Raw genomic sequence first — 22,542 nt, forward strand, 5'->3', positions numbered from 1 at the left:
TGTTAAGATAAAACACATTTGGATATCCTCCCTTTGACTGACTATTACTTTTCTGATTTATTTTGGTTTGGTTTTGTTTTGGGTTGGGTTGGGTTTTTTTGGGTTTGTTTGTTTGTTTTTAGTGAATGTGACCAATGTTCTTCCTTCTTGCATCTCTTTTTAGGACAGAGCCATATGTTGATTCAGCTACGAAAGACAGCCATGTCCTTGGCCCCATGTTCCGAACTTTGGGTACACAGACAGATTACAGGGATGGTGAAGCCCAGACGGATCCCTATTCTCCTGAATATATAGTTCGCAGCAGCTCAGTCCCCGAACTTCTGACACTTGCTACACTCACTTGGGGTAAGTTGTGAAATTAAGATAGATTATAATAATCATGTCACCTCTTTAGGAGGAGGTTCTTTTCTTTTCAGTGTTAGGTTTCAAGTCTATTGCCAGCTTTGGCAGTCCTTTGTTGTGTTCCTTTGAGGCAATTATTTTATCTGTTTCTAAAATAGCTATGATATTTTCCTACTCAATGGTGCTGTTCTGCAGCATTCCATGAACAGTTTTGAGAACACTCAGTGTAGAAAGGTCATGTTTTACAAATACAAACTAGGAGCAGTTTTTCCATTTACCTACTGTTCTTCAGCTGTTCTGAGTTTAATATCAGTAAAAAAACCAAACCAAAATAGTATGAAGACTGCTGGCCCAGAATATACCTGTGATTCTCAGCTCCCAGGGTCTCACCTGCAATGATGATGGACACTGGACATGCCAAAGAAAGTGTCTTCCTAGGAAAGATTTTCTTCCTTTGCAGCCTGCAGTAGAGGAATGAAGTGCTAGTGTTGATGTCAACTGAATTATGTTGACTGCAGGCCCTACCATTCCTTGTACTGTAGAATTTTACCTGCCTTAGAAGTATTTGCTTCTGGCTTTTGTCAGTTCTTCTTGTGTTTAACATGAGGGCTTGTGCCTGTCCAGCCCTCTAATACTTTTTGATGGTGGCTACTTGTAAGATTTGCCATTCTCCTGAAGAGCTAATGCTTCTTGTCCCTGCAAGGTCGGGGGCTACCAGCAGGACTAGAAGAGATGGCGATGATTGACCGTGCCCGGGAAAAACGTGCGTGGGAGGCATCTCTTCCACCCATGGACAGTCCCTCAAACACCGCCAAGAGGTTGAAAATGATGGAGGAAATGGAAAGGAAGGAGTGGGCCTTTAGAGAACAGGAAATAGAAAAGTAGGAGTCCAGTTATACTCTTTTATTTCTTTTAATTATTGGCTGAATAGAGAAGGAACACAAAGGTTTAGGGGATTGGCTGAAGGGTACAACATGCATTATATTTCTGTGAAAATCCCCTTATTTTGGGAAGGGATATTTTCGTTAAATTTAATCTAAGAGACTGCTACTACATTACATTTCACCAGTGCTTAACTCACTTTTTAAAGTGAAAGATTGAATATGAGATGTGCACAATGAACTATTTGTGAAACAGTTCATTGGTGTGTAGGATTTGATGATGACAGCATTGCACAGAACACTGTAGAGTACAGTAGATAATACCTGACCTTTTCTTTCCGTGCAGGTTGCAGAAGATTCGGCTGGAAGTCTTAAAGAAGATGCTGCGGAGGCGAGAGGAGAATCAGGATAAGGTGGATGCCAAGCGCTTGTGTGACTACTGGCAAAATCGCCAGAGAGCCAGAGAAGAGAAAATAAAAAAGATTCGGCACGACTGTGCATTGAGTAAGTTTGAAAGACAGAGAGAGAAGGGTATGAGACTTAGTTTTCAGACACTTCTACTTTCATGAGGTTGTGGTCTATTCAAAATGAAACAGGCTGCATCCACAATATTGATATGCATGGCCAGCATTTGGTCTGTCATGTCTTTATATTATCTAGCAAAAGCTCTCGTGAATTTCCGAAGATATGGCTTTTATAGAACTATTTGTATGAACTTTCTCACATTACTATTTCCTTTTCAGTGCTTAGGAAACTGATAGCTAACAGGAAGAATATGATGGGAAAGCTGGATAGACGAGATATCATCAAAGAATATACTGACTTTTCATCACAAACATACGCACCTTTGTCTAGAATTGGGTTTTTCCCAGACAACAATTCTGACTACTATGCGGTAAAAAACTTCTATCTTAACACCTTTGAAGGTAAGGCATTTTGGAAGACTTAATTGTGTGAGATATTTACTTGAGATATTAACAAAACTCAGATGTGTCTCCTCGCTACTCCATTACTTAATCACTGATTGTATTATAATCTTTGAATGTATTATAATCTTTGTTTGTATTATAATTTTAGGATTGTGTGAACTGGAAGCATCTCTCCCAGGTTCTGTCATCCAGCTCAAGATTAAAGCTCCAAAACCTAAGAGCATTATGACTAAGACTGGCTTTATTAAAAGGTCAGCAAGGCTAGAGGCAGACCTGGCACAAGTTCACCAGGTATGGAGCTGCATCCAGCAGCATATCAGTTCCTCTTAGATTTGAACTGCTCATAAATGCAATTGGGAAGACATGTAAGCTTTTTCCCAATTTCCTGTGCTAAATTCTTATTTTCTGTAAGAAAACTTTAAGGACAGAATGGACCAAACATGTGGAATGTTGTAGGCATGACCAGTACTGCTGTGGTACCAGTACTCTTACTCCCTAATATTTGTGCTTTTGCTTCAATCCTATAGAAGACAAGCATGGCTGCTTCTGTCTTCCTGCAGATCAGGTATTTGGATTGGAATGCATTATGTCAGTTTGCATTTCTCACCTGCCATTTTCTCATTCTTATTTCTCCCTTGCTTTTATAATACACAAGTGGTAAACCTATTGTCTACACTGTCAAACTACTCATAATTAAAGAAGGCAAATCTGGATTCATGTTCTAAAAATTCTGTACATTTTTAAAAATTTATATTTTAAATACCTTCAGCAAAGCATTATTAAAATGTCCCCACTCTTAAAATCAGATCAGAATGGTGGATGCACATCACTGTTGTTCCCTAAGAACAGCATCTGATTTGCAAAAATGCTAATAGTGCTTTGCATATCTTAATTTATCCCAATTGTTCATGCAGATGAGGTGTCCATGTATGCAATTAACCACTGAGGAAAGAAGTGCCTCATTTGCATCTACAATCACAATATTTGTAAACTACATGGACTTTTAAGTACACTTCTTGTGATGCTGTTGAGGGTTACCTTTTTGTAAAATCAGGCATATTCTTGGCTGGCTGCTGTATCCCTGAAAAATAGGGATTCTCATTTGTAAAGCTTGGCAAGTTTCACACATACATACACACACACACACATATATGTGTAGCAATTTTGGTTTTGTGTAATTTAATAATGATTTCAAAGCAGACAGTAACCTGCTACTAATGAATTTTAAATTGAAATCTTGTTCTGAAAAATCAGTTATATTGTCTCAAATTTATATTCTGCCAGATCTTGTAAAAGATGAAATGTTGCATCTCATTATTATCCAGAAGGAAAATTTTTAAAGAAAGTCTTGACTGCTACAGGACAAAATTTATAGTTTTATGGTCATGGTAGTATTGAAGGGGTTTGAGTTTGGGTGGGTTTTGCATAAAATTCAGGAAGTGACTGTATAATATGGATCATAACATGGTTTTCATAGGCAGCAGAATGTTAGTCCAAGCTTTCAGAGTCTAATTCCAATTACAGCAATTATATTCTGTTTGTTCTAAATAATTCTCATGGTGTGAGACTATGGTGAAGTGTCTGAACTGTAGTCACAGAGAAGAAGTATAGCCTAATGCTGGCTGCTCACACAATAATGTCTCTTCAAAGAAAAATTGGTGGCCAAAGGAAGATGGAATGCAGAACAAATGCAGACAATTCTGCACATTTTCTTTCTTAAATCTGTGTAGATCACGTGGTCTACATTGATTTGTAGCAGCTGAGAGGCTAACATAACAAATACTCAGTTCCCCACCAAAAATGGCAAAATGTATATTCTTTTAAAATAGCAAACCATTTCCTTTGCAGGCAAAAGCGATGAAATAAATCCAGTATGTAAAATTTAACTGCTGCTTTTAGATACACAGAAGTAGACACCAGGCTGGTTGGTCCAGACAAGCAGAAAGTACTGACACTGTGAAACACCCAGACTGCCTCAGCAACCATTGGATTTAAACAAACTTTCTGTTCAGAGCAATAAGAAATTACTGCCCGAATTAGCACTTCAGCTCTCTGGTGCTGTTACCGGTCACTTCTGTCATCACAGGCTTTTGCTTCTTAAGTTTGGTGGCTGTAGCATGTCCTGGCTTAGCAGAGCCTCCCTGACAGGTCCATCTCACAAGCTACTGGGGCTGTCAAAACCAGAGCAGTAGAGGGTGCAGAGTACTTGCATTAACAGAATTTAGGAGGATCCTCCCTGAGAGAACAGCTCTCTGACCACTTGGAATAAGCAGTCTCAATTGTGCCAACAAACCTCCATCACACACAGTAAGAAAGAAGTTTAAAGCAGGCAATTAGGGATCATCTTAGAATGGCACTGTGTTGCTTTGCCTTATTTCTATAGCTGAGCAGCCAAACCAGTTTTCTGTTCAAAAGCTTTATTTTAGTACTCTCCTAGCACACTTAATCTATGTTTTTTTTCCCCATAATCCTAGAAACAAAGTGAAACTCTGGAAAATTCAGAGAGTACATGGTGATCTAGCTCCAGAATTAGTTTCTTTCATTTTCCCTGGATAATCTGTGGAAGCAGGTGGCAAATAAGGGAATGTTAGATCTTGGCCTTAGGATTTAGTTTTAATAAAAGAAGTTTCCAAAGCTTGCTTCTCTGGCCAAACAAGTGGAAAGATGGACTTATAATAAAAAAAGTCGTCCTTATTATGTTCCTTTTTGTTTGCCATATTGATGGTATTCCTAAGCTTAAAGCTTGTAAGGAGGGATAAGCAGTTTTCCAGGGAACTACAAAATGGGTGTGTCCTCCTGAGAATAAGAACAACTTCTTCCAGACATGAAACTAAGCAAAAAAGAAATGATTTTAGAAACAGACTTTTCGAAGACCATCCTGAAACCTTTTGCACAAGTGTTATGTACGCTCAGTAGTTTTGAATAATTCTCCAAGGGTTAAGTGTTAGGTGGTTTCAAAGTGTTGGATCAAGATAAGGTCTGAACAAAAACCCCTCTCACCTCAGCATAAAGTGCATCTCTCACTACATCTGTTTTCCTTTATCCTGTTGCTGGAAGGAGGTAGGGATGTAGAGGGACGAAGAATGCCTCTGGAGAAAATCTCTGCCAACTTCCAAGCGTAGGAAAACTTGTTTAAGCAGTTATTTCTTCAAGAGCAGATCTCCAGCACAGTGTTAGTTGGCTCAAGCTCAGGCAAGCTCTAAGAAGTATTATGTCAGTTTTGATCAGCCAAGATGCAGAGATGCAGCAGCCAGGCTGCATTGCAAAGCAGATAGGCAGTCCATCCTTGATGATCCTACCTGAAAGGAGGTTCTAGCCAGGTAGAGTCAGTCTCTTCTCCCAGGCAACCAGTGACAGGACAAGAGGACATGGCCTCAAGCTGCACCAGGGGAGGTTTAGGTTGGACATTGGAAGGAATTTCTTCACAGGAAGGGTAATTAAACATTGGAATGGACTGCCCAGGGAGGTGGTGGAGTCACCATCCCTGGAGGTATTTAAGAAAAGACTGGACGTGGCAGTTATTGCCATAGTCTAATTGACATGGTGGTGTTTGGTTGTAGGTTGGACTCGATGATCTTAGAGGTCTTTTCCAACCTAATTGATTCTGGGATTCTGAGATTCCGCCTTCGGAGTTTGTGTGCAAAAAGGAAGAAAGAGATACATGACTGTACACTCTGTGCTGTATGTGAAAATCAAACATACCTCGTGTCCTGTGAAAAGGAGAGGATCACAGAGAAGATAAGGGAGGAATCTGAAGAATGATTTCTTTGAACAGAGAGTTTTTTCTAAAGCCACTATCCTATCAAAAGTTCTGCTTCTCTCAGGAGCTACTAAGAAGCTGAGGTGTATGGCCAAAACTATGAGTGCCATTTGCTGTTCACTGCACTTGCCAGGAAAATGAAAAGTAGATGAATAGTCCTTCACTGTCCAATCCAACCAGATTATACATTGACTCTGAACCCACTACCTGAAAAAAGTAATGTAGTCAGAAAAATTAGAGTGATATATAGGTATATACATCAGATATATTTGGAGTATGTTGTTCAGAAATTTAACATTTTTATCTTTTTAAAACCAGTATTTTACAATGATTCTTGGGCTCTGACTTATTTTTTTTGAAAAATTATAACTTGCTAAGTTAGGCAGAACCAGATATGCAAAACCCCCATACTTTATTTTTCTTTTCATACGTTAAAGTCGTAATATATCTTAAAACCTTAGATAAGAGAAAGCAAATGTCAAGTATTTTTGACTTAGTAAAGAAAACAAAGCAGGCATTAGACTGTGCTGACATGAAAACATAAACCGCTTCTGGGAACTGCAGTATTTCTCAGATCTGCATTAATAAAAATTCTTTCTTGTCAGAAGAGCTCATAGATTTTTCTGTCTTTAGAAATTGTTATGCTGCTTGTGTTTTGTTATTCTGCTTAGCAAGAGGCATTTTTGGAGGCTACAGTTTTATTAGAAAAATTCTCATGAATGCAAGATTGTACTAATAAACATAGGAGCCATTGTTTTCAAAAGAATCGCAATTACAGCAGCTTTTTTCTTTCTGTTTCCCTCACCCTGTCATGCAAATCACCTTATTAGTCATAGCAAGCACTGTTATAATCTTCATGCCAGAGAGCCATAAGGTCATCACATACAAAAAACAGTTCAGAAAATCTCCCAACATTTTTGAGCTATAACCATTTCACATGGCCTAAAAGCAGTTTATAGGCTTTGATTCTTGCATTATTAGCATGGTCCATTTAAGAAGCTTTCAATAATCAAGCATTTTATCCCTTCCACCTAGAAACCTCTCTTCTTTTCTGGAGCAATTTGTTATCCTGACCTGAAAGATCAGATCCAATATGCAAGAAGAGTTTTGTACAATGACCACTGGAATTTCAAAACTTGATTAATTTCACAATTAAATTCTGTGCAAGTGCCATCAATTTCCTATTACAGGAGAGAGAAATTCAGCATTGAATTTTTTTCTAAAGCTTTTTTTTTGGTTTCCCTCCCTAGTGAAATACTGTATTTGAACATTTGAAAGAAAAAGACGATAAAAGGAAAAAGCACACTTTCCCATGCTGTAATATGTCTGTTCTTTCCTTACTAAGGACTATAAATCCAACCCATCCGGTAGTAGGATTATAATTTTGAAGGAGCTTTAAATGTACACACTCTTTTCCCTTTCTTTGTGAGCTGAAGTGTGATGTCCTGCAGCAGGCAAGCACTGTTGTGCAGCTGGAAATAATTATCTGAATATCTAGTTCTAAGTGGCTTGTGATGGGAAGTTGTCAGGGCTTTGGCTCTTTGAACAGTTTAAAAAGGTCTTGAAAGAGCTGAGGCTGTGGTGGCACTTCCACTCCTAGTCTGCTTTAGCTGAAAAGGTGTGGGATCTGCCACCAAACAGATGCAAGATGAGGTGCAAGCAAGATAAACCCCACTCTTAATGGGCCATTGGGTTTTTGTGGTAGAAGAAAGTTCTCAGACAAGTTAGTTTCCCTTTTGTCCCTAGTCCACTTGTACAGTTACTGTGGGTGCCGCTGGGCTGCTGAGCAGTTTTAGATAAGCAGAGAAGAGTTTCAAAACAAATTTTGCAAGAAAAGGGACCAGGGTCATTTAGTTCAGCCCTGTGCAGTAATAGCCTATCATACAAAGGCATTTCACTGAGGAAGGGCCACAGAACCATGACAACACACTCTTTGAGTGAACCCTTCATAAAATCTCCTGAATACATTGCATTTCTAACCCACAGTAACAAGCACTATAGCTATAGTTAAAGGCAAAGAGTTATAAGCATTCTTAAAGAATTAATTATTGGAGAGTTAGAAATGAAGTTCATGCCAATTTTAGATTATTTTAGGTAACTCACCCTAAGCAGTTGCTGATGACTTACTAGTAAGTACAGTAAAATAACTCTTTCTTCCTTCTAACGTATGAGTTTGACGTTCCCATCAGTATCTTCTGACCAGCCAATAGCCTCATCTACTGACCACGTTCAGTTTTTCAGTTGATGTGCAGTAAGCAGTGGAAGCCACAAGCCTGAAAAGCTCTCAGCTCTCTGTAGTCAATGTGATCAGCAACAGTCTGCATCCTTATTATGTTGTTCTGTCAGGCCATGTTCTAATTAAATCGTATGTCTATTCCAGGCACTACTGGAGAAGAAGAATAAAGTTGAGAAGCCAAAGAAGCCCATCCGTGTCCCTGAGAAAGTAGAAGAGCCTGTTCCTAAGCCACCCACTCTAATCTTGGAAAAACCATCAATTGTAAGTCAACTGTTTTTAGCACTTTTTTTCCCTGTTGATCCCTGGTTGCTTCCTACACAGTTGTTAAAGGAATGCCCAGAGAAGGAAAGAAGGGAGTTTTATCTTTTTTGTGTGCATTCATGTTAAAAATAGGCATCGTTATTTCTTAAGACTCTCCTAGTCTCTCTTTATTCTATAAAGATACTAGCAGCCAAAGAATTGAAAATATTTTACAATATCTGTTGACCAAATCCTTAAGTAAACTTTATTTTATAAAGACATAAATTAGTAGACATTATTCACTTGTTCTTGAGAAATAAGAAGACATCATCATAATTATCTTCATTATTATTACCATTAGTAGTAGTATTATTATTCAGTAGCTTCCAGTCTTCTGATCTGACAACACTATCATAATCCAATGGGGCAATTAAGTTTAGTCTCATTGAAGTCAGTGAGACTTTGGCTGCTTAGCACTGAGCATGCACTTCATTAATTTGCTGGAGTGAAGCTCTTGTCATCATGCAGGATGCAGTGTTTGATGAGCATGCTCCAGTTCACAGATAATGATTGTCCTGCAGAGATTGAAATAGCAGTAATGATGTGTCATGGGGGATGTGATATGCTGTAGGAAAAAAAGACTTTTAGGGGAGATGCAACTTCTTTTCCTTTCTTAAAGTAATGTACTTAAGAGGTGGTTGCCCCACTGTGTTGCTTTGTCTTCTTATTAACACCATTTTCATGATGTACTAAGAATCAGACACAATTACCATTTGAACTTTGAATTTAAGAGAGTCACACAACCACAAAAGTGAGATAAAGTCTTATTAGGTTATTCATGCTGCTGTCTTCCTTTGTGCAGTATGATATTTTGTGTTTTAAACAGTCTATTTTATAAAGACTGAAACAAGAATCTCTTATCTCCTTGGGAAGAGCTTTCTACAGCTTTACCAACTCCTAGGTATGAGATATTGTATTGCAGTGGTGGACTTGCACTATTTAGGTTTACCAGTTTAGCAGATTTTTAAGTACTTTGATGTAACACGGAAAGAAATCAGAAAAATTCATCTCCCAGTTTTAGTCATTCTTGAGCATGTTTACAGATTATGGTGGGGTTTCTTTAAGAAGTCCAATACAATCTAATTCCACCTACGTTGATTCTGCCAACATTTGGTTTATTTTCAAGTATCGTTACGTGTGAACTCATTAAATATGGAGCTCTCCAGTGAAGCTCTGCCTATAAAATCAGGTCACTTGAGCCACTGAAGAGCAGCACTAACATCTCCTGCCTTGCTGAATCCAAGTGAGGTTTCTCTTACCAGATAGCTGTGAGGAGCACCGAAAGCAAGAATCTTCCCTGCTCTTAATGCTTCTCTTCCTGCCTTACACATATACGAGTAACAACTGCTAAGTGCTTCCCACTGGAGTTGAGTGTCTCAAAAAGAAACTGGCAGAGTGACAGTCGGGTGATGTGGACCACAAGGGATATAAAAACAAGTGGAGACAGTTGAGGCACTGCTGCAGGCCTCCTCAGCTTCCCTCCCCCAGTCCTTTCTAATGGACTTACTAGCAACCACAAGCTCACAGAGCACCTCTGAATTCCTTCATTAGTTTATGACTTTCTTCCAGTCCCCTCTAATTTGCAGCCATCTCCTAGATCCTTCTATATCCTTATTTTTTTTCTTTTTTCTCTGCAGGGTATGATAGGATTTTCATCCCCCTTCATTCTTTCCTGCTGGTGTATATCAGGCAGATGGACAAGCTGATGATTACACTTGCTAAGGCATCATTTGCAGCACTGAACAACAGAAGTACAGAAAAATGCTTCTTAAAATTTTAAACCAAATCTTAGTTTAAATCAGACCAAACAGTTTGGCTTACCAGTATAGGTGCCATCACCATTTCCAAAACTCTGTCCTGAAGGGGTTTCACACTTGTAGCCAAGTGATGTGGTACAGTTTACCTCTCTAGGACTGGAAAGTTATCCCTTCTTTCCAGAGAAAAAGAACATACCAAATCTTAAGGCAGTCCTTTGGCTAGTTCTGCTTTGCTTCTCCTGCATACTGGTGTGGAAAGGCAGGAATGCTTTCTTTTGCATTTGGAAAACTCAGTCTTCAACACCTAAGAAAAACCAGATAACTGAGATTCAAGCCCACACAACTTCTCTCATCCCACACTCTTCCCTGTTTATCCGGCACTTCTTAAATACCACATTTCAATGCAGACCTTATAGGTTCTTTATTAGAAAAAACCTTACTTCCAGTTTTTAGATTTCTTTTTATCTTCCCCAGGCACCCAATGGACTTTTTGCTTCTACTACTGTCAGCTCCAGACTAGAAGACCTCTCATCTAGAAAGAATGCTGCCATCTGTGCTTCCTCTACTTCCTCTATTTAAAAAAAGCTTTTTTTTCTCCTGTTGTCATGTTCTCTGTTCTACTATGCTCCATCATCCTTCCGAGTTGGTATCAATCACACAATGCTAGGCCAGTAAAGTTCTCAAAGAGACAAATCACAATAGAATGTAGGTAATTTTACTTTCAAACTATCACTTTCTGAGTTTTAAATTTACTGATTTACTCTGATAAAGGTCACCACTGGAACAAGCATCAGAAGAAAAATTGTATATGTTTCCTTTTAATTTAATCCCTTTATTTATGGTTAACAGCTCTCTTGGACCTCCTTCAGTACTAATTCTATCCCCTCAGTGTCTTGACCTGTTAAATTAATGTAGCTGGTGCTCATTTTACAAACTCAGATTCAGTCCAGCTATAAATAGTACTTCTAATGCATACAGTAATTTTCTCCATCAGCATCTCCTTACCACTAGGTTCTCATCTCTAAAGACCCTTTAAAATCTAAAATAGAATAATTATATGGTTTTTCTTTCCCATCCCTTGAAAAACATGGAAGTACTTGTTATTCTGACTCACCTTCCTTTCCCTAGAAATTAGAAGAATGGTGTTCAGAAACAACCAAGAAAAGGCAGGATATGAGTTAGACTATTGAATACTTAGATGGATAATCTACAGAAATCTCAGTCTCCAAAGACATAATTAATTACTGTGTGGATATTTCTTGTGTTTTGGCAGGAGGAAGAGGAAAGAGAACTGGCAGTGATCTGTCTGCAGAAGTTGCTCCGAGGCAGGGCTATTCAGAACATGGTATTCTGTGTCTCTTTGTTTATGTCTGTCTTTGGAATGATGGTGGGAATGACTGAAAGGGTGTTTGCAACCTTTCTTTCACAGCACTGATCAGGGGTAATGAGACTTCTGCAGCATATCCTCCTTTGTGTTATCTGGGAGTCCTTCAAGGCTGAAGTCTTTGCTCTCCAGCCCAAATTTCTTGCAGGAACTTCTAGGTTCCTACACGTCTGTGAATGTCCCCCTGTTCTTGCCATTCCCTGCACTCAGCTGTTTATTTAGATACTTCATAGCAGAATTACTCAAATGACAAATTCTAGACTAGATCTGGACCGTGAGCACATTTTGCCGTGATTATGCCAAGATCCCAGGCACAAGAAACCTCCCACATCCCAGCAGGGCAGCTTGTATTTCATACCAACTTTACAGTTTCCTGTGGTGGTGAGCTGAAGCACAGATGAGGAGGAACTGAAGGATACCGCTGTGATTTCCAGCAAGTGCAGGACCCTTCTTTCTGATTTCAGTGGTGCAGAACAGAATCTAAGTAAAAATTGGGTAGCCATGCCTTGTGGGCTTTATATTAAGCAAGTCTATCACTTTTGATCAGACCGGTCCAGAAGGTTTGTTTCCATGCATGGAGGGAGTATAACTGATATTCTCTCTTGTAGTCATTATTTAACGTTTGTGAAGCGTTCCCATGTGGGATGCTGACCTGAGCTTTAGCAAACAATGCAATATTGTGAAAGTGGCCTGAGGTGGAATATAGACTTCCCAAGTCCTCTCCAGTTCTGTGTTTATCTGTGAGAAGGAGTTTGATGCCACTGAAGGACTGTTGACTTTCACAGTATGAAATGCTCCATCATTTTAGGAATCTCCTTCCAGCTACTCCTGGATCAGAAATATATGACTCAGTTGGAGAATGATGTGAGCAGGGTTGAGTGATCTTTTGTTGCTGTTGGAAGAGAAGGGGACTGGAAATAAGACTCTGTCAGGGAGGACTGGGCCACATAACCCCATAACAGAAACCTCCCCACCAATTTATTGCTATGAGCTGTTGCTGGACTCCGTCAAAAGGAAGGTCGGAGAATAGTAGATGTTGAAACACAGTGAAGTTTTGACATTGAGGCTGATACAACAGAGTATCCAGAAGGCTATTGCCCTTTTCACTTGACATTGGTGGTGGTGTTCCACATTCCAGTGGTTTGATTTCTGGGGAAGGCCAAAGAGAACAATAAACAAACAAACAAACAAATAAAAGTAGTAAGGGATTATCTATATTCCACAGCACAAGGTCTCAGCTTTCATCCATGCAGGAGGGTTTAGGCAAGATTTACTTGACAGCTGTAGTGTTTGCCTAAATGCAGCCACAAAGAGAACTAGGTCTTGGAAACAGCTGACCTTGCAACTTAGAGAAAAAGGGTTTTTTTTTTTGCTCTTCTGGCAAAACATGTTGATATATATTCTCCATTTAATATGCTCACTTGTTTACCTTTATTTTAAAGATGTTTGAAGGGAAGAAGAAGCGACTGGATCTGATCCAAGAGCTGCGCACCACTCACGCACTCCAGGAGGATGGGCAGCTGCTCTTGAAGGCAGAGGAGCAAAGGATCCTGGCTCTGCAGCAACAGCATGAGTCACAAATGCACAAGGTTTGCCTGTATACATGGGAAGGTTGATTCACAACTCTGTCTTGACCGAGCACTCTGTTTTTTACAGTACCACCAACACTCTCGCATTTAATTTCTGTATGTTTTCTATTATCCCCAGCACAGAAGGCACCCCAATAACAATAATGCTCTCCCAGCACAGGCCAAGCATTGAGTGCCTGAGGGGCTAAAACTGCTCTCTCGCTGCTCTGGGGAATCTCAGAACCAGACTGAGGCACCCTGACCACAGCTGCTATGCGGGCTGTGGTTGCTTTGTTTGCAGACAGAGCAATTATTTACATTTACAGGGCTTTGAACAAACTGCATTGTCAGACGAACCTCAGTTTTTCCACATTTCAATCCATTTGACTGGTACTGCAACTTGCCATCACAATACATGCTTGTCACTCACATCTGGCAGATGTCTTACTGAGTGTTTGTTACTGCTCTGTCATCTCTGATCCTTTTCTAGCTTGACATCCTCTCAGGCTACTCCTCAGGCATAAAACATCACAAAGGAAGCCAAAGCCGACTTACTTTGTAAATCCTGCTGGGCTCAAGACTTCTAGAACCTCAGCAATGGTGTCACATTGTTGTACCTGCCACTGTTATGCAGAGCAGAGAAATTTTGGGTTCCATCCTCTACCAAGGATCTAGTGAGAGACAGGGATGTGAATTCCCATCCTATTTCCTTGCAGGCCACAACCTTCCAGGGCAAAGTGAATAAAATGGCAGATGTTGGTCTGGAATGGATCACAAAGAGATTTCATACAGAGTTCACTGCATCTCAGATATACAGTATCTCTCACATTCCTGCAAGTTTTACTAGTCTTCTGTATTTTTCAGTGACTAGCTGTGAGGCAATCCTGCAGCTTCCATATTATGATAATTGCTTGCACTGCTAGTTGACCTGGTGGAGGTGAAGCCAGTCCACTGCTTCCTGCTGGGTGGGAAGCAACAAAATTTCCCTTCAGATCTCAGTAAAAATTGAGCCAGTGTTTTACTGTTTAGCATTTCCACTTGCTCCTCATGTACTGGGAGCCCAGGTGTCAAATGCAGGAAGACTGAATTTTTCTCCTGAGGAATTAAGAGAAAAGTAAAAGCTCTAGGTATTAGAAACTTACAGTGCTCCTATTCTACTGAAGGCCCAGGTGAGAGTGAGGGAGAGAGCAGTTTAGACACCATGACATTCACAGAGAGGGAGAGAGAGCAAATGATAAAGATATTGACCTCTAAATTCAGAATTTCCTTTAGGAAGAGCCACTATCCCCCTCTGCTGGTATCGACCTCCTCTACTCTCACTTTTTTATTTTGACTATTTCTCTGAAGGCACATAGACCAGGGCTTAGGTCTTCAAACATTCAGAACTTTAAAACTCTCTGAAATGCAAGTGCAGAAGTTTTCTATGTGTGTGGCTATTTTAGAAAGTCACTGATGACTCGCAGTTCTATAGGTTTTGGTCACAGTTTTTTACAGGTTTTTGACCTTTCCAGTATAAAAAGAAATGCTTCCTGCAGAAAGAGGATGGAAACTCCAGATAAAATGGTCAAAGATGAGGAGTTAAAATTTTCCAACTTGTATATAACAAAAGTCTAAGAACGTTCCTTAGTTGTTTTCCTCCATTTCACACCAGGTTTAGACACAGCCACAGAGAGGAAGGAGCACATTAGTTCTATGTTATCCCTCCCTGTGGGGTGGTGCAGTTGCTGCATTGCCATCTCCCATCTGGAACATCCATGGGCTGAGTGCTGTCTCTTCTACATGTGTACAACACTGGCAATCCCACTTCCTTTGAAACACTGCATAAGCAAATGGCACAGCAGTAGAAGAAGGTTGATTTATTATTGTTTGTTTGGGATATTTCATCTCCGTTTTGAGCTTTCTGTTTAGGTCTATTCTGTAATTGCCTGTTTATTCCAACAGAAACACAGCATCCCAGCCAGTTCCAGACATTCCCTCTTGCCAAGGGCTGTGGCTTCATAGTCCATATTGGAGATAATGAATGTACCCTAGATCTTATCCCTTTCTGAAGTGCAATCACATATACCCATAAAACAGGATGTGCTTGGAACAAGGAGTGAATGGCACAGCAATGCTGAACACCTGGAATCTAGTCTCAGCTCTGTCACAGGCTTTCTGATTTTCCATTCCATGTAATTTTGAGGTCTCATTTGCACTTCTGCAAGCTTAATATAATTACTGTCAATTGGAATTTCATAGCAGCTAGAACCTTGTACAGTTTTAGGTAACAACGCAGTACCTAAAGCTGTAGGGACTCATGGTTGCTTTATTATCCCAGCCAGTTGAATTACTTTTGTTGCATCATAATGTCCAGCCAAAGATGTATCATTTCAATGAGGGGGCTTTGAACTGTAACATTTTATATCCTTAGGAGAGGATACACAGTTCAATTTTCCTGAAACTCTACTCAAGCTTTTACTCATAAAGATTGGGGTTTGCTTTCTGCATGGTAGAAAGAAGCTTCATTTACAACTTTTGATCCTGTTTTTCTGTTCTGGTCTGAGTAAGCTTAGGACAGAAAGATGGAGGGTATGCAGCTGAAGTATTTCATTGTCACTTGTTTCCCTCCCCTCTCTTGGTCTGGGCAGTGGAGCGTTCCCCAGTAACAAGCAGGTCACCTCAGCAACTATTCTGGCCATACTCACAGCCACAAAAGTGGTTCATAACATCTGGAATACAGCATGTCTACTGCTTTATCTCCTCTCACCCACCCAAGCGTAGGGGCTGCTTGTCCTAGTGTGACAGTATCAGGGCTGTTCCTGCCCTAGCTGGTTTTGCCATCTTTCAGCCTCTTTGTGCCATCAGAGCCTATACACAGGAACATTGCATTGTGCAGAAACCAGCCAGCACGTGTAAAACATGAAGAATGCCAAACTCCTAGGGTTGTCCTGTGGCTGGTCTGAGTGGGTGCTGCAGAGCTGCTTCACATGCCTGTGGTAGTCCCGAGACTTGGTACAATGCTCCCGGGAGTCTTAACACAATTCTTTGCATTCTTCTCTTAAAAGCTGTCATCAATGGAAAAGGACTTGGCCACGATAGAAGGAAGGACACTGGCAAACATACTTGATTTTCTGTCCAAAGAGCTGGTGAGGCTGCAACAAGAACGGAAGATCCATGCTATGGTCATGCTGGCTGAGAGGCAGAGGCGGATGCGGGAAGCAGAGGAGAGCGGACGTCGTCAGGTGGAAGAGAGGCGGCGTCAGGAGGAAGATGAGATTTTCAGACAGGCAAGTGAGGGAGACTGGTGGGACTGTGGGCAGTTTGTGGGAGCTGCCTCCTTGTGAGGAGGTCCAGATGGATGGGAGCTGCTTCAGCTCCGACTTTGGTGATGGCCAGTTTTAAAGGCTTAGTGAAGAGAGGGTGATTCCTTCCTAAAGAGTCACACCCATTAAAGGATGATCTGAGTACTGCTATAGACAGTCCTGTTAGACATGTCATGAATGGATGTAGTTTCTAAATTTCTACAACAAACACCTGTGGAGAACATATGTACCTAGATCATCTTTAGAAATAATGTTTTGTCAGCACTTGATCTGCCCAGCAGAACTATTAGGTGCTTTCCCAGGAAGGATGCCTTTAAGCAAAGGTTTGGAAAGATTTTGCAACACCCCACCAAATGGACTGCAAATAATGAGTTTGAAGTAATGATAATGGATAGCATAAGCTTGAAATCTAGAAAAAAAGTACTGAATTACCATATTCCATAACTCTTCTATAATCCTATTCCCTAGCTCTTGACTGCATAGAGCATATTTCTCCTGGTTGAAAGGCATGAGTGGGAGTCTAATTGACTAAACCAATAATTTTCAAACTTCGTGGGAGGTGGTTAATACCAAAAGAGTCTGGCATCATGTTTATTTTTCTTTTAATTTTAGCTTCTCCTCTTATCTTTTCTCTGTTTCTGAGTGGGAAGCAGGTAGGGTCAAAGTGCCATAAGCTTATGCCCTTCAGACTAGCAGAAGGAAAACATCCATATCTAGAATCTCTGCTCTACAACTCTCATAAGGAAAACAATAATTCTATCTTGGTTTTTGACTGGTTTGATGGAACCCTTTCCTTCCATTCCAGCTTCAATGAAAACTGATTAATTTACTGAAGTCAATACCAATGATTATTATTTGGCAATTGTTGCTCAGGGGACTGTGAGAACTGAGGAAACAACTGCCATTGCATTCACAGAACTAACCTGCTGCAGATAAGTTTTTCTTCCACCTCTCGTTCTTTCCTGCACTTGTTTCTGTTCTATTAGTTCTCAGAAAACATTACTAGAAAATAAATCTTTACAGAAAGCATCTCTGAAAATAAATCCCAGGTTGGTCTGCCTGAAATTAAGTCTTGTTAAAGTCTATTATTTGTGCTTCTCTGGAAGTCTTCTTTCACTATGCTCCTGGCACAGCAATAGGCAGTGGAACAATATTTTGGTGTTTTCTTCCAGGTGGTGAAGGTGCAGCACAGAACCATTGACACCTACTTGGAAGACATTATCCTGAGCAGCATGGAGAGGGCAGCTGAAGAACAAGCCAGGGAGGAGGTTCAGAGAAGGGCTGTAGAAATCAATGACATTGCTTATGAGCTGGAAAGTCGGTATGTTATTAAATGGCACGTTAGAGGCTCTTCACAGCAGTTTAGAGACTGCCTGACCATCTGCATCTGTGGTTCTGTGTATCATCCAAGACATGGGAAGGGCAGAGCAGTGCTGTTCGTGCACGCTTCATTACTGTGGCTGCTGTACAGGAACCACACTGTTACTACCTGGTACACACATCTAAATCCATCAAAGCTTCACTTCCATACAGCATGTGCCAGATTCCCCTTGCAAATCGCTTGTGCAATCTGTGAATCACCCTTTTTAGATTTCTCCATGCCAATGGGAGGCTGTGACTGAGCTTTAAGTGAATCTGGGAACTGCCTAAAGCAATACCCATTCATGGCGATCTTTTCCTTTATTTATACTACGACAGAAAATCCATTTGAAAGAGATGCTAAAAGATACAGCTATACAACAGCCTTTCATTCTGGGGTGGCTGTTCTTTAAGAAACTGCCAATTTCCATGGAGGTCAGTCATATTGATGGCTGCCTGACAAGGCACTTTGAGTAAAGTAAGTTGTTGAGAACACCACAGTCTTGTGTTTGGCTGGGGCAGTGAATACTTTTTAGGACTTGCCAAATCTCCAGTTCAGTTTCTATGCTCTTTTTTTGGAATTGAGCCATAAAAATCCCAATGACAGTGACTCTCCTACGGTACAGCAGCTGTGTATTTTGTATCTAGATGAATACAACCAGAATGTTGGAATCCTTGGGGAGAATGAAGCGTAGATAATGCATGCAGCCCCTGGGCCAACTGGGAACCCACCACACACTGGCATGGAAAAGAGCATGGGGACCAGCCAAGTGCAGAGTCACAAAAGGGAAGAATTTAGCAAACTCAGCAATAGGGCAAAGACTAAACTGACAAAGATGCAAATGTTCAGAGATATCTGTGTGCCTAACTTTGTTTGTCATCAGTGAAAGTGGAGCGCCTAGATATCTTTGGGGATAGGAAGTCTAGGGTGATCCTCTTCCTGCTTTCCAGTGCAGTATTGAAAACACTGGCAGTGCAGCATAAAGGGGAATAGTCAAACTGTCACCTATTTGTAGGATAAAGAGAGACCCAGCTGACAATTACTGCCAGGACAATGCACTCCCTTGGAAATAGTGAGAATGTTTTCAAGGGAGTCTTGTGTTTGCAGAGGTGATCTGGAGAGAAAATTCTAATACCATTGTGCATCTGTTGTGTAGTCGAACTCGCCTGCAGTCCGAAGAGATTGTAGCAGAGCTGGTTTATGATTTCCTGATTCCAGAAGCTGAGAAAAGCGCTATGAGAGAAAGAGGTAAGGAGTCCAGTAGCTTTATTCTCTTTGTGAACTGGTTCACTCTCCTCATTCTAGCTCTGTGCAAGGAAAGATGCAGTGCCAAGAGTTGTCTCAGGTCTCTGAGATTCCATTTTTCCATATGCAGGTGGAAAGTTAAGCCCTTTGACACTTTTTTCATCAATTTCTCACAAACTTTAGTCTTTTTAAGTGGTGACCAGATTTCAAGCCGTCTATAAGATCTGGACTGTGCTTTTGCCAAGAAAGTTTGGGACAGACGATCACTGAGATCCCTTCCCACCTATTATTCTGTGATAAATTTGATGTATCTGCAGCAATAAAACTGCATGAAAAGAAGCAGGCCATTGCACCTTCAAAAAAAACCGCCTGGAAGATGTCTTTAAGTAGCACAACTGTGAACTGTCTATTATATGGCAATTTCTGAAAACTGTGGACATCTTTAACAAGAGATACTCAAACATATGCCATATGTAGAAGGGGGGTTATACACTATAATAGGAGTTATATACTCCTGTGATTCCCCCTCCTCCCCAGTTGGTTGAGAGCTAGAAGCAAAGATAAAGTTTTAGGGTCGGTAAGTAGATAATCTTGCAGTTATAAAGGATGCTTCCAACCCATGTCTTACAGTAGTTAATTATAATGAATAAATCTTAACTGGGACGTTTCCACTGACCAGCACACTCAGAAGGCCGTGACTAAACCAGTCACCCATGGAAAGTGGATCTGACCTAAGGAAAGCAATGGTATCACAATAGAGCCTGACGTGGTCCTTGCCGCAGTGCACTTCTCTGACTTGAGAACAAAGGCACTTACTTCACTGCCTTTTTTGTTGCTTTGTGAATGAAAACACAACCCCCCGATACACATTTTGTGGCATCTGAATTGTGCAGACTTTCTTCTGCCTAGTCTGTGTGATTGCCTCAGCAACAGTACCTGTTCAGCAATTCTGCATAAGCTTAAATCAGCTCCCTTCTCTCTAGCACTGCTTCTGCCAGCCTTCCGAAGCAGGTGATGTAATGTTAGTCAGTGAAGCCTGCAGCTGAGGCACTAACACACACAGGTTAGTCTGTCTCAGAAAGGAGAACAGAAAGAAGACCTGGAGATGGCCTAGGATTCTGGACACACAGAAGACATACATCAAGGAACAAAATTCATACTGAGCTTAAATGCAACAGCAGTTAATGAACAAAGCACCTCAGAAGCACTCCCAAGCAACACGCAAAAAGAATCTTCAAAATCTATGAGAGCTACAGTGGATTTGCCAAGAAAGCAGAGCTAGACCCGGACAAAAATAAAGTGGATTCTGGTGGAATAGAGCAATAGGTGATAAAGCACAAGGGTTCCTTTAAATGTGATCACGTGAAATTTGTCACAATATTCTTCTGACAGTAGAAATCACATATCAGGAAGACACCTGGCTCATACTCTCTCCTGCTATTGTTGCATGGGGTGGAGGGCACTCCACACCCTCAAGAGACAATTGAATTCTATCAGATGTACACTCTGATGAACACACCCTGCTTAAACCTCCTGCACAGGGATACTTTCAGGGAAGCAGAGTCATTAACTGTTCCTTGTAAATACAGAGGAAATAATATCAAAGAATGGCATTAGGTCTTGTAGGCACATTAGTATATTGCATTTCTGTGGTGGCTTTTAAAGCTTTCCCTGTAGTGAGCCAAATTATTTATTAGGAAGCTGTTTTAGCAACCTGGCCCATAGTTGAGCATTCACCTTCCTTGAAACTATCAGGAAGCGATCTGAGAGCACAGTTGTCTGGGCTGTCAAAAGAGCAAATCCATTTTTAGAACAAAGATTTGAGGGCCTGCAATTTCAGTCTTTGCCTACACTTTAGCTTTCCCTTAAATATCTCTATTTTGCCATTATCTACTTGTTAAGGTTTTTTTTTTTCTCCTCTTTTTGTCACATTTTGATGCATGAAAGCAGAGATTATCCAATATTGGCTCATCCTTATACTTCTCTACACCTCTCTTCTGAACCCTGCCTCACTGAAAGCAGCAGTCGCTCTGGTAATATGAAAAAACTTGCTTTGAAAGGGACAAACTCACCAGTTTGAGCCTGTTTTCTTTTGGATGGAATTCACTGTGGATAGAGGAAGGGACTGCAGCAATACCAGGAGGTATTGCCAGTATAGCTGATGCAGTTCATGCAAACAAGGTTCAAGCCAAAATGCCTTGGGTAGAGAAACCTCTCCTGGGAATTGAGAGCTGGCTGCTGAAGGTCAGCTGTTCAAATGCAAGTGAGATCCAATTGCATTCATTGTTGACAAAATGGACCTGAGAGATGGAGAAACATAAACAGGGTGGGTTAGTAACATGTAGTGACTGAGATAGGGACAACATGCAGGACACCAGTGCTTCAGATTCACAGTTAAAGTACAGCTCAGCTTTACAACAGACCAAAGCAAGTCTTGGACTTTCACAGGAAAGTGAACAATGAGAAGCACAGCTTGTTCCTGCGACATTCCCCACACTCCCTAAAAGCAGGCAGTATTTCAATCCCCATGATTGAAATAAAGAGAGAAAGAGGGAGCAAACAACAGTGGAGAGCAACGAAGAGAACTGTAGGGTAAATGCTTAGACTTGGGTAATTACTTCCCAGGAGGCAGTTTAGAAATACATATAAACGACTTTGGATGAAAAAAGTAAGGCCAATCCTGCAATCCTGCAGTAGCTGAGGGGAGATGATAAGGTGGGTGACTTAGTGTCGAGTCTTACTTTGAACTCAGTAACAGTTTCTCAGTGCAGGCTGAATCATAGCACAGGAGAAGGCAGATTTCAGCTGGAGTTTTGCAGAGGCCTGCTGCAATTAACAGACACTGAAGGAGAAGTTATTTTAAAGCCACATAATATATCCTGGGCAGTTGTGCCCAAAGGTGGAAAGGAAAACACTTGGGCCGTGCTTCCCACTGTGGGGGCTAGTCTTCAAAGGGAAATGCAAAGTTGGTTGCTGCTATTAGGTGGCAGTAGAACACTTTCAGCCAAAGTTAGAGGGGCATGATTTTTTTTTCCTGAGATAGACTTTTCCACAGCTGCAGGATTGCTAAAACTATGCCTCCCTTCTCCCCTGCAGAGAACACTTTGCTGTACAGTTCCAAGTAAAAACCTTACCTCTTTTTATGTGCAGTGAGGCAGTCCCAAAGAAAACACATCTATGCTGCTCATCAGATCATCCACGGGGGCACAGAAGGGGTTTTGGCTGATCCGGCGCTGCATCGGGAGACATCTGCCAGCAGGATAGAGGGAGATCATCCTGCTGGGACAGCCAGCACTGCTCCAAGTGGGACAGCTGCTGGACCAGGAGCAGCTGCCACAGTTGCACGTGAACCAGATAAACTTCTGTGCAAAGAAAGTAAGGATCCCACAGCCTCCTAGAGATAGAATATGAATGAGGTGAGTTTCCCTTCCCCTCTGTGATTTGAGCTCAGAGCATGGTGAAAGAGAGGGAAGCACAT

General features: G+C 41.0%; 1 protein-coding gene and 1 long non-coding RNA gene across 5 annotated transcripts in view; one reads left to right on the forward strand and one right to left on the reverse strand.

Annotated features, from left to right (window-relative positions):
• The window catches only part of CFAP91 (cilia and flagella associated protein 91), a 29,954-nt gene that overhangs the window by 7,147 nt on the left and 265 nt on the right, over nt 1–22,542 (forward strand). For all 4 annotated transcript variants that reach the window (XM_050332942.1, XM_050332947.1, XM_050332946.1 and 1 more), the window contains exons 6-17: nt 164–345; nt 1,046–1,223; nt 1,570–1,727; nt 1,967–2,149; nt 2,301–2,443; nt 8,293–8,409; nt 11,479–11,550; nt 13,032–13,178; nt 16,202–16,423; nt 17,632–17,780; nt 18,976–19,067; nt 22,215–22,480. In XM_050332942.1, the coding sequence (XP_050188899.1) occupies nt 164–345; nt 1,046–1,223; nt 1,570–1,727; nt 1,967–2,149; nt 2,301–2,443; nt 8,293–8,409; nt 11,479–11,550; nt 13,032–13,178; nt 16,202–16,423; nt 17,632–17,780; nt 18,976–19,067; nt 22,215–22,462 (1,891 nt within the window). In that variant the 3' untranslated portion in view covers nt 22,463–22,480. The remainder of the gene's footprint in view (nt 1–163; nt 346–1,045; nt 1,224–1,569; nt 1,728–1,966; nt 2,150–2,300; nt 2,444–8,292; nt 8,410–11,478; nt 11,551–13,031; nt 13,179–16,201; nt 16,424–17,631; nt 17,781–18,975; nt 19,068–22,214; nt 22,481–22,542) is intronic.
• Nucleotides 10,490–22,264, reverse strand: LOC126649109 (uncharacterized). The gene is made up of 3 exons (XR_007630971.1): nt 22,199–22,264; nt 21,137–21,364; nt 10,490–10,509 (listed from the first exon to the last, which is right to left on the reverse strand). It is a non-coding gene; the product is annotated as an uncharacterized LOC126649109 (long non-coding RNA).

The sequence above is a fragment of the Myiozetetes cayanensis genome, unplaced genomic scaffold, assembly GCF_022539395.1.
Source record: "Myiozetetes cayanensis isolate MyiCay16 unplaced genomic scaffold, myiCay2020 scf5-8, whole genome shotgun sequence".
Lineage (NCBI taxonomy): Eukaryota > Metazoa > Chordata > Aves > Passeriformes > Tyrannidae > Myiozetetes > Myiozetetes cayanensis.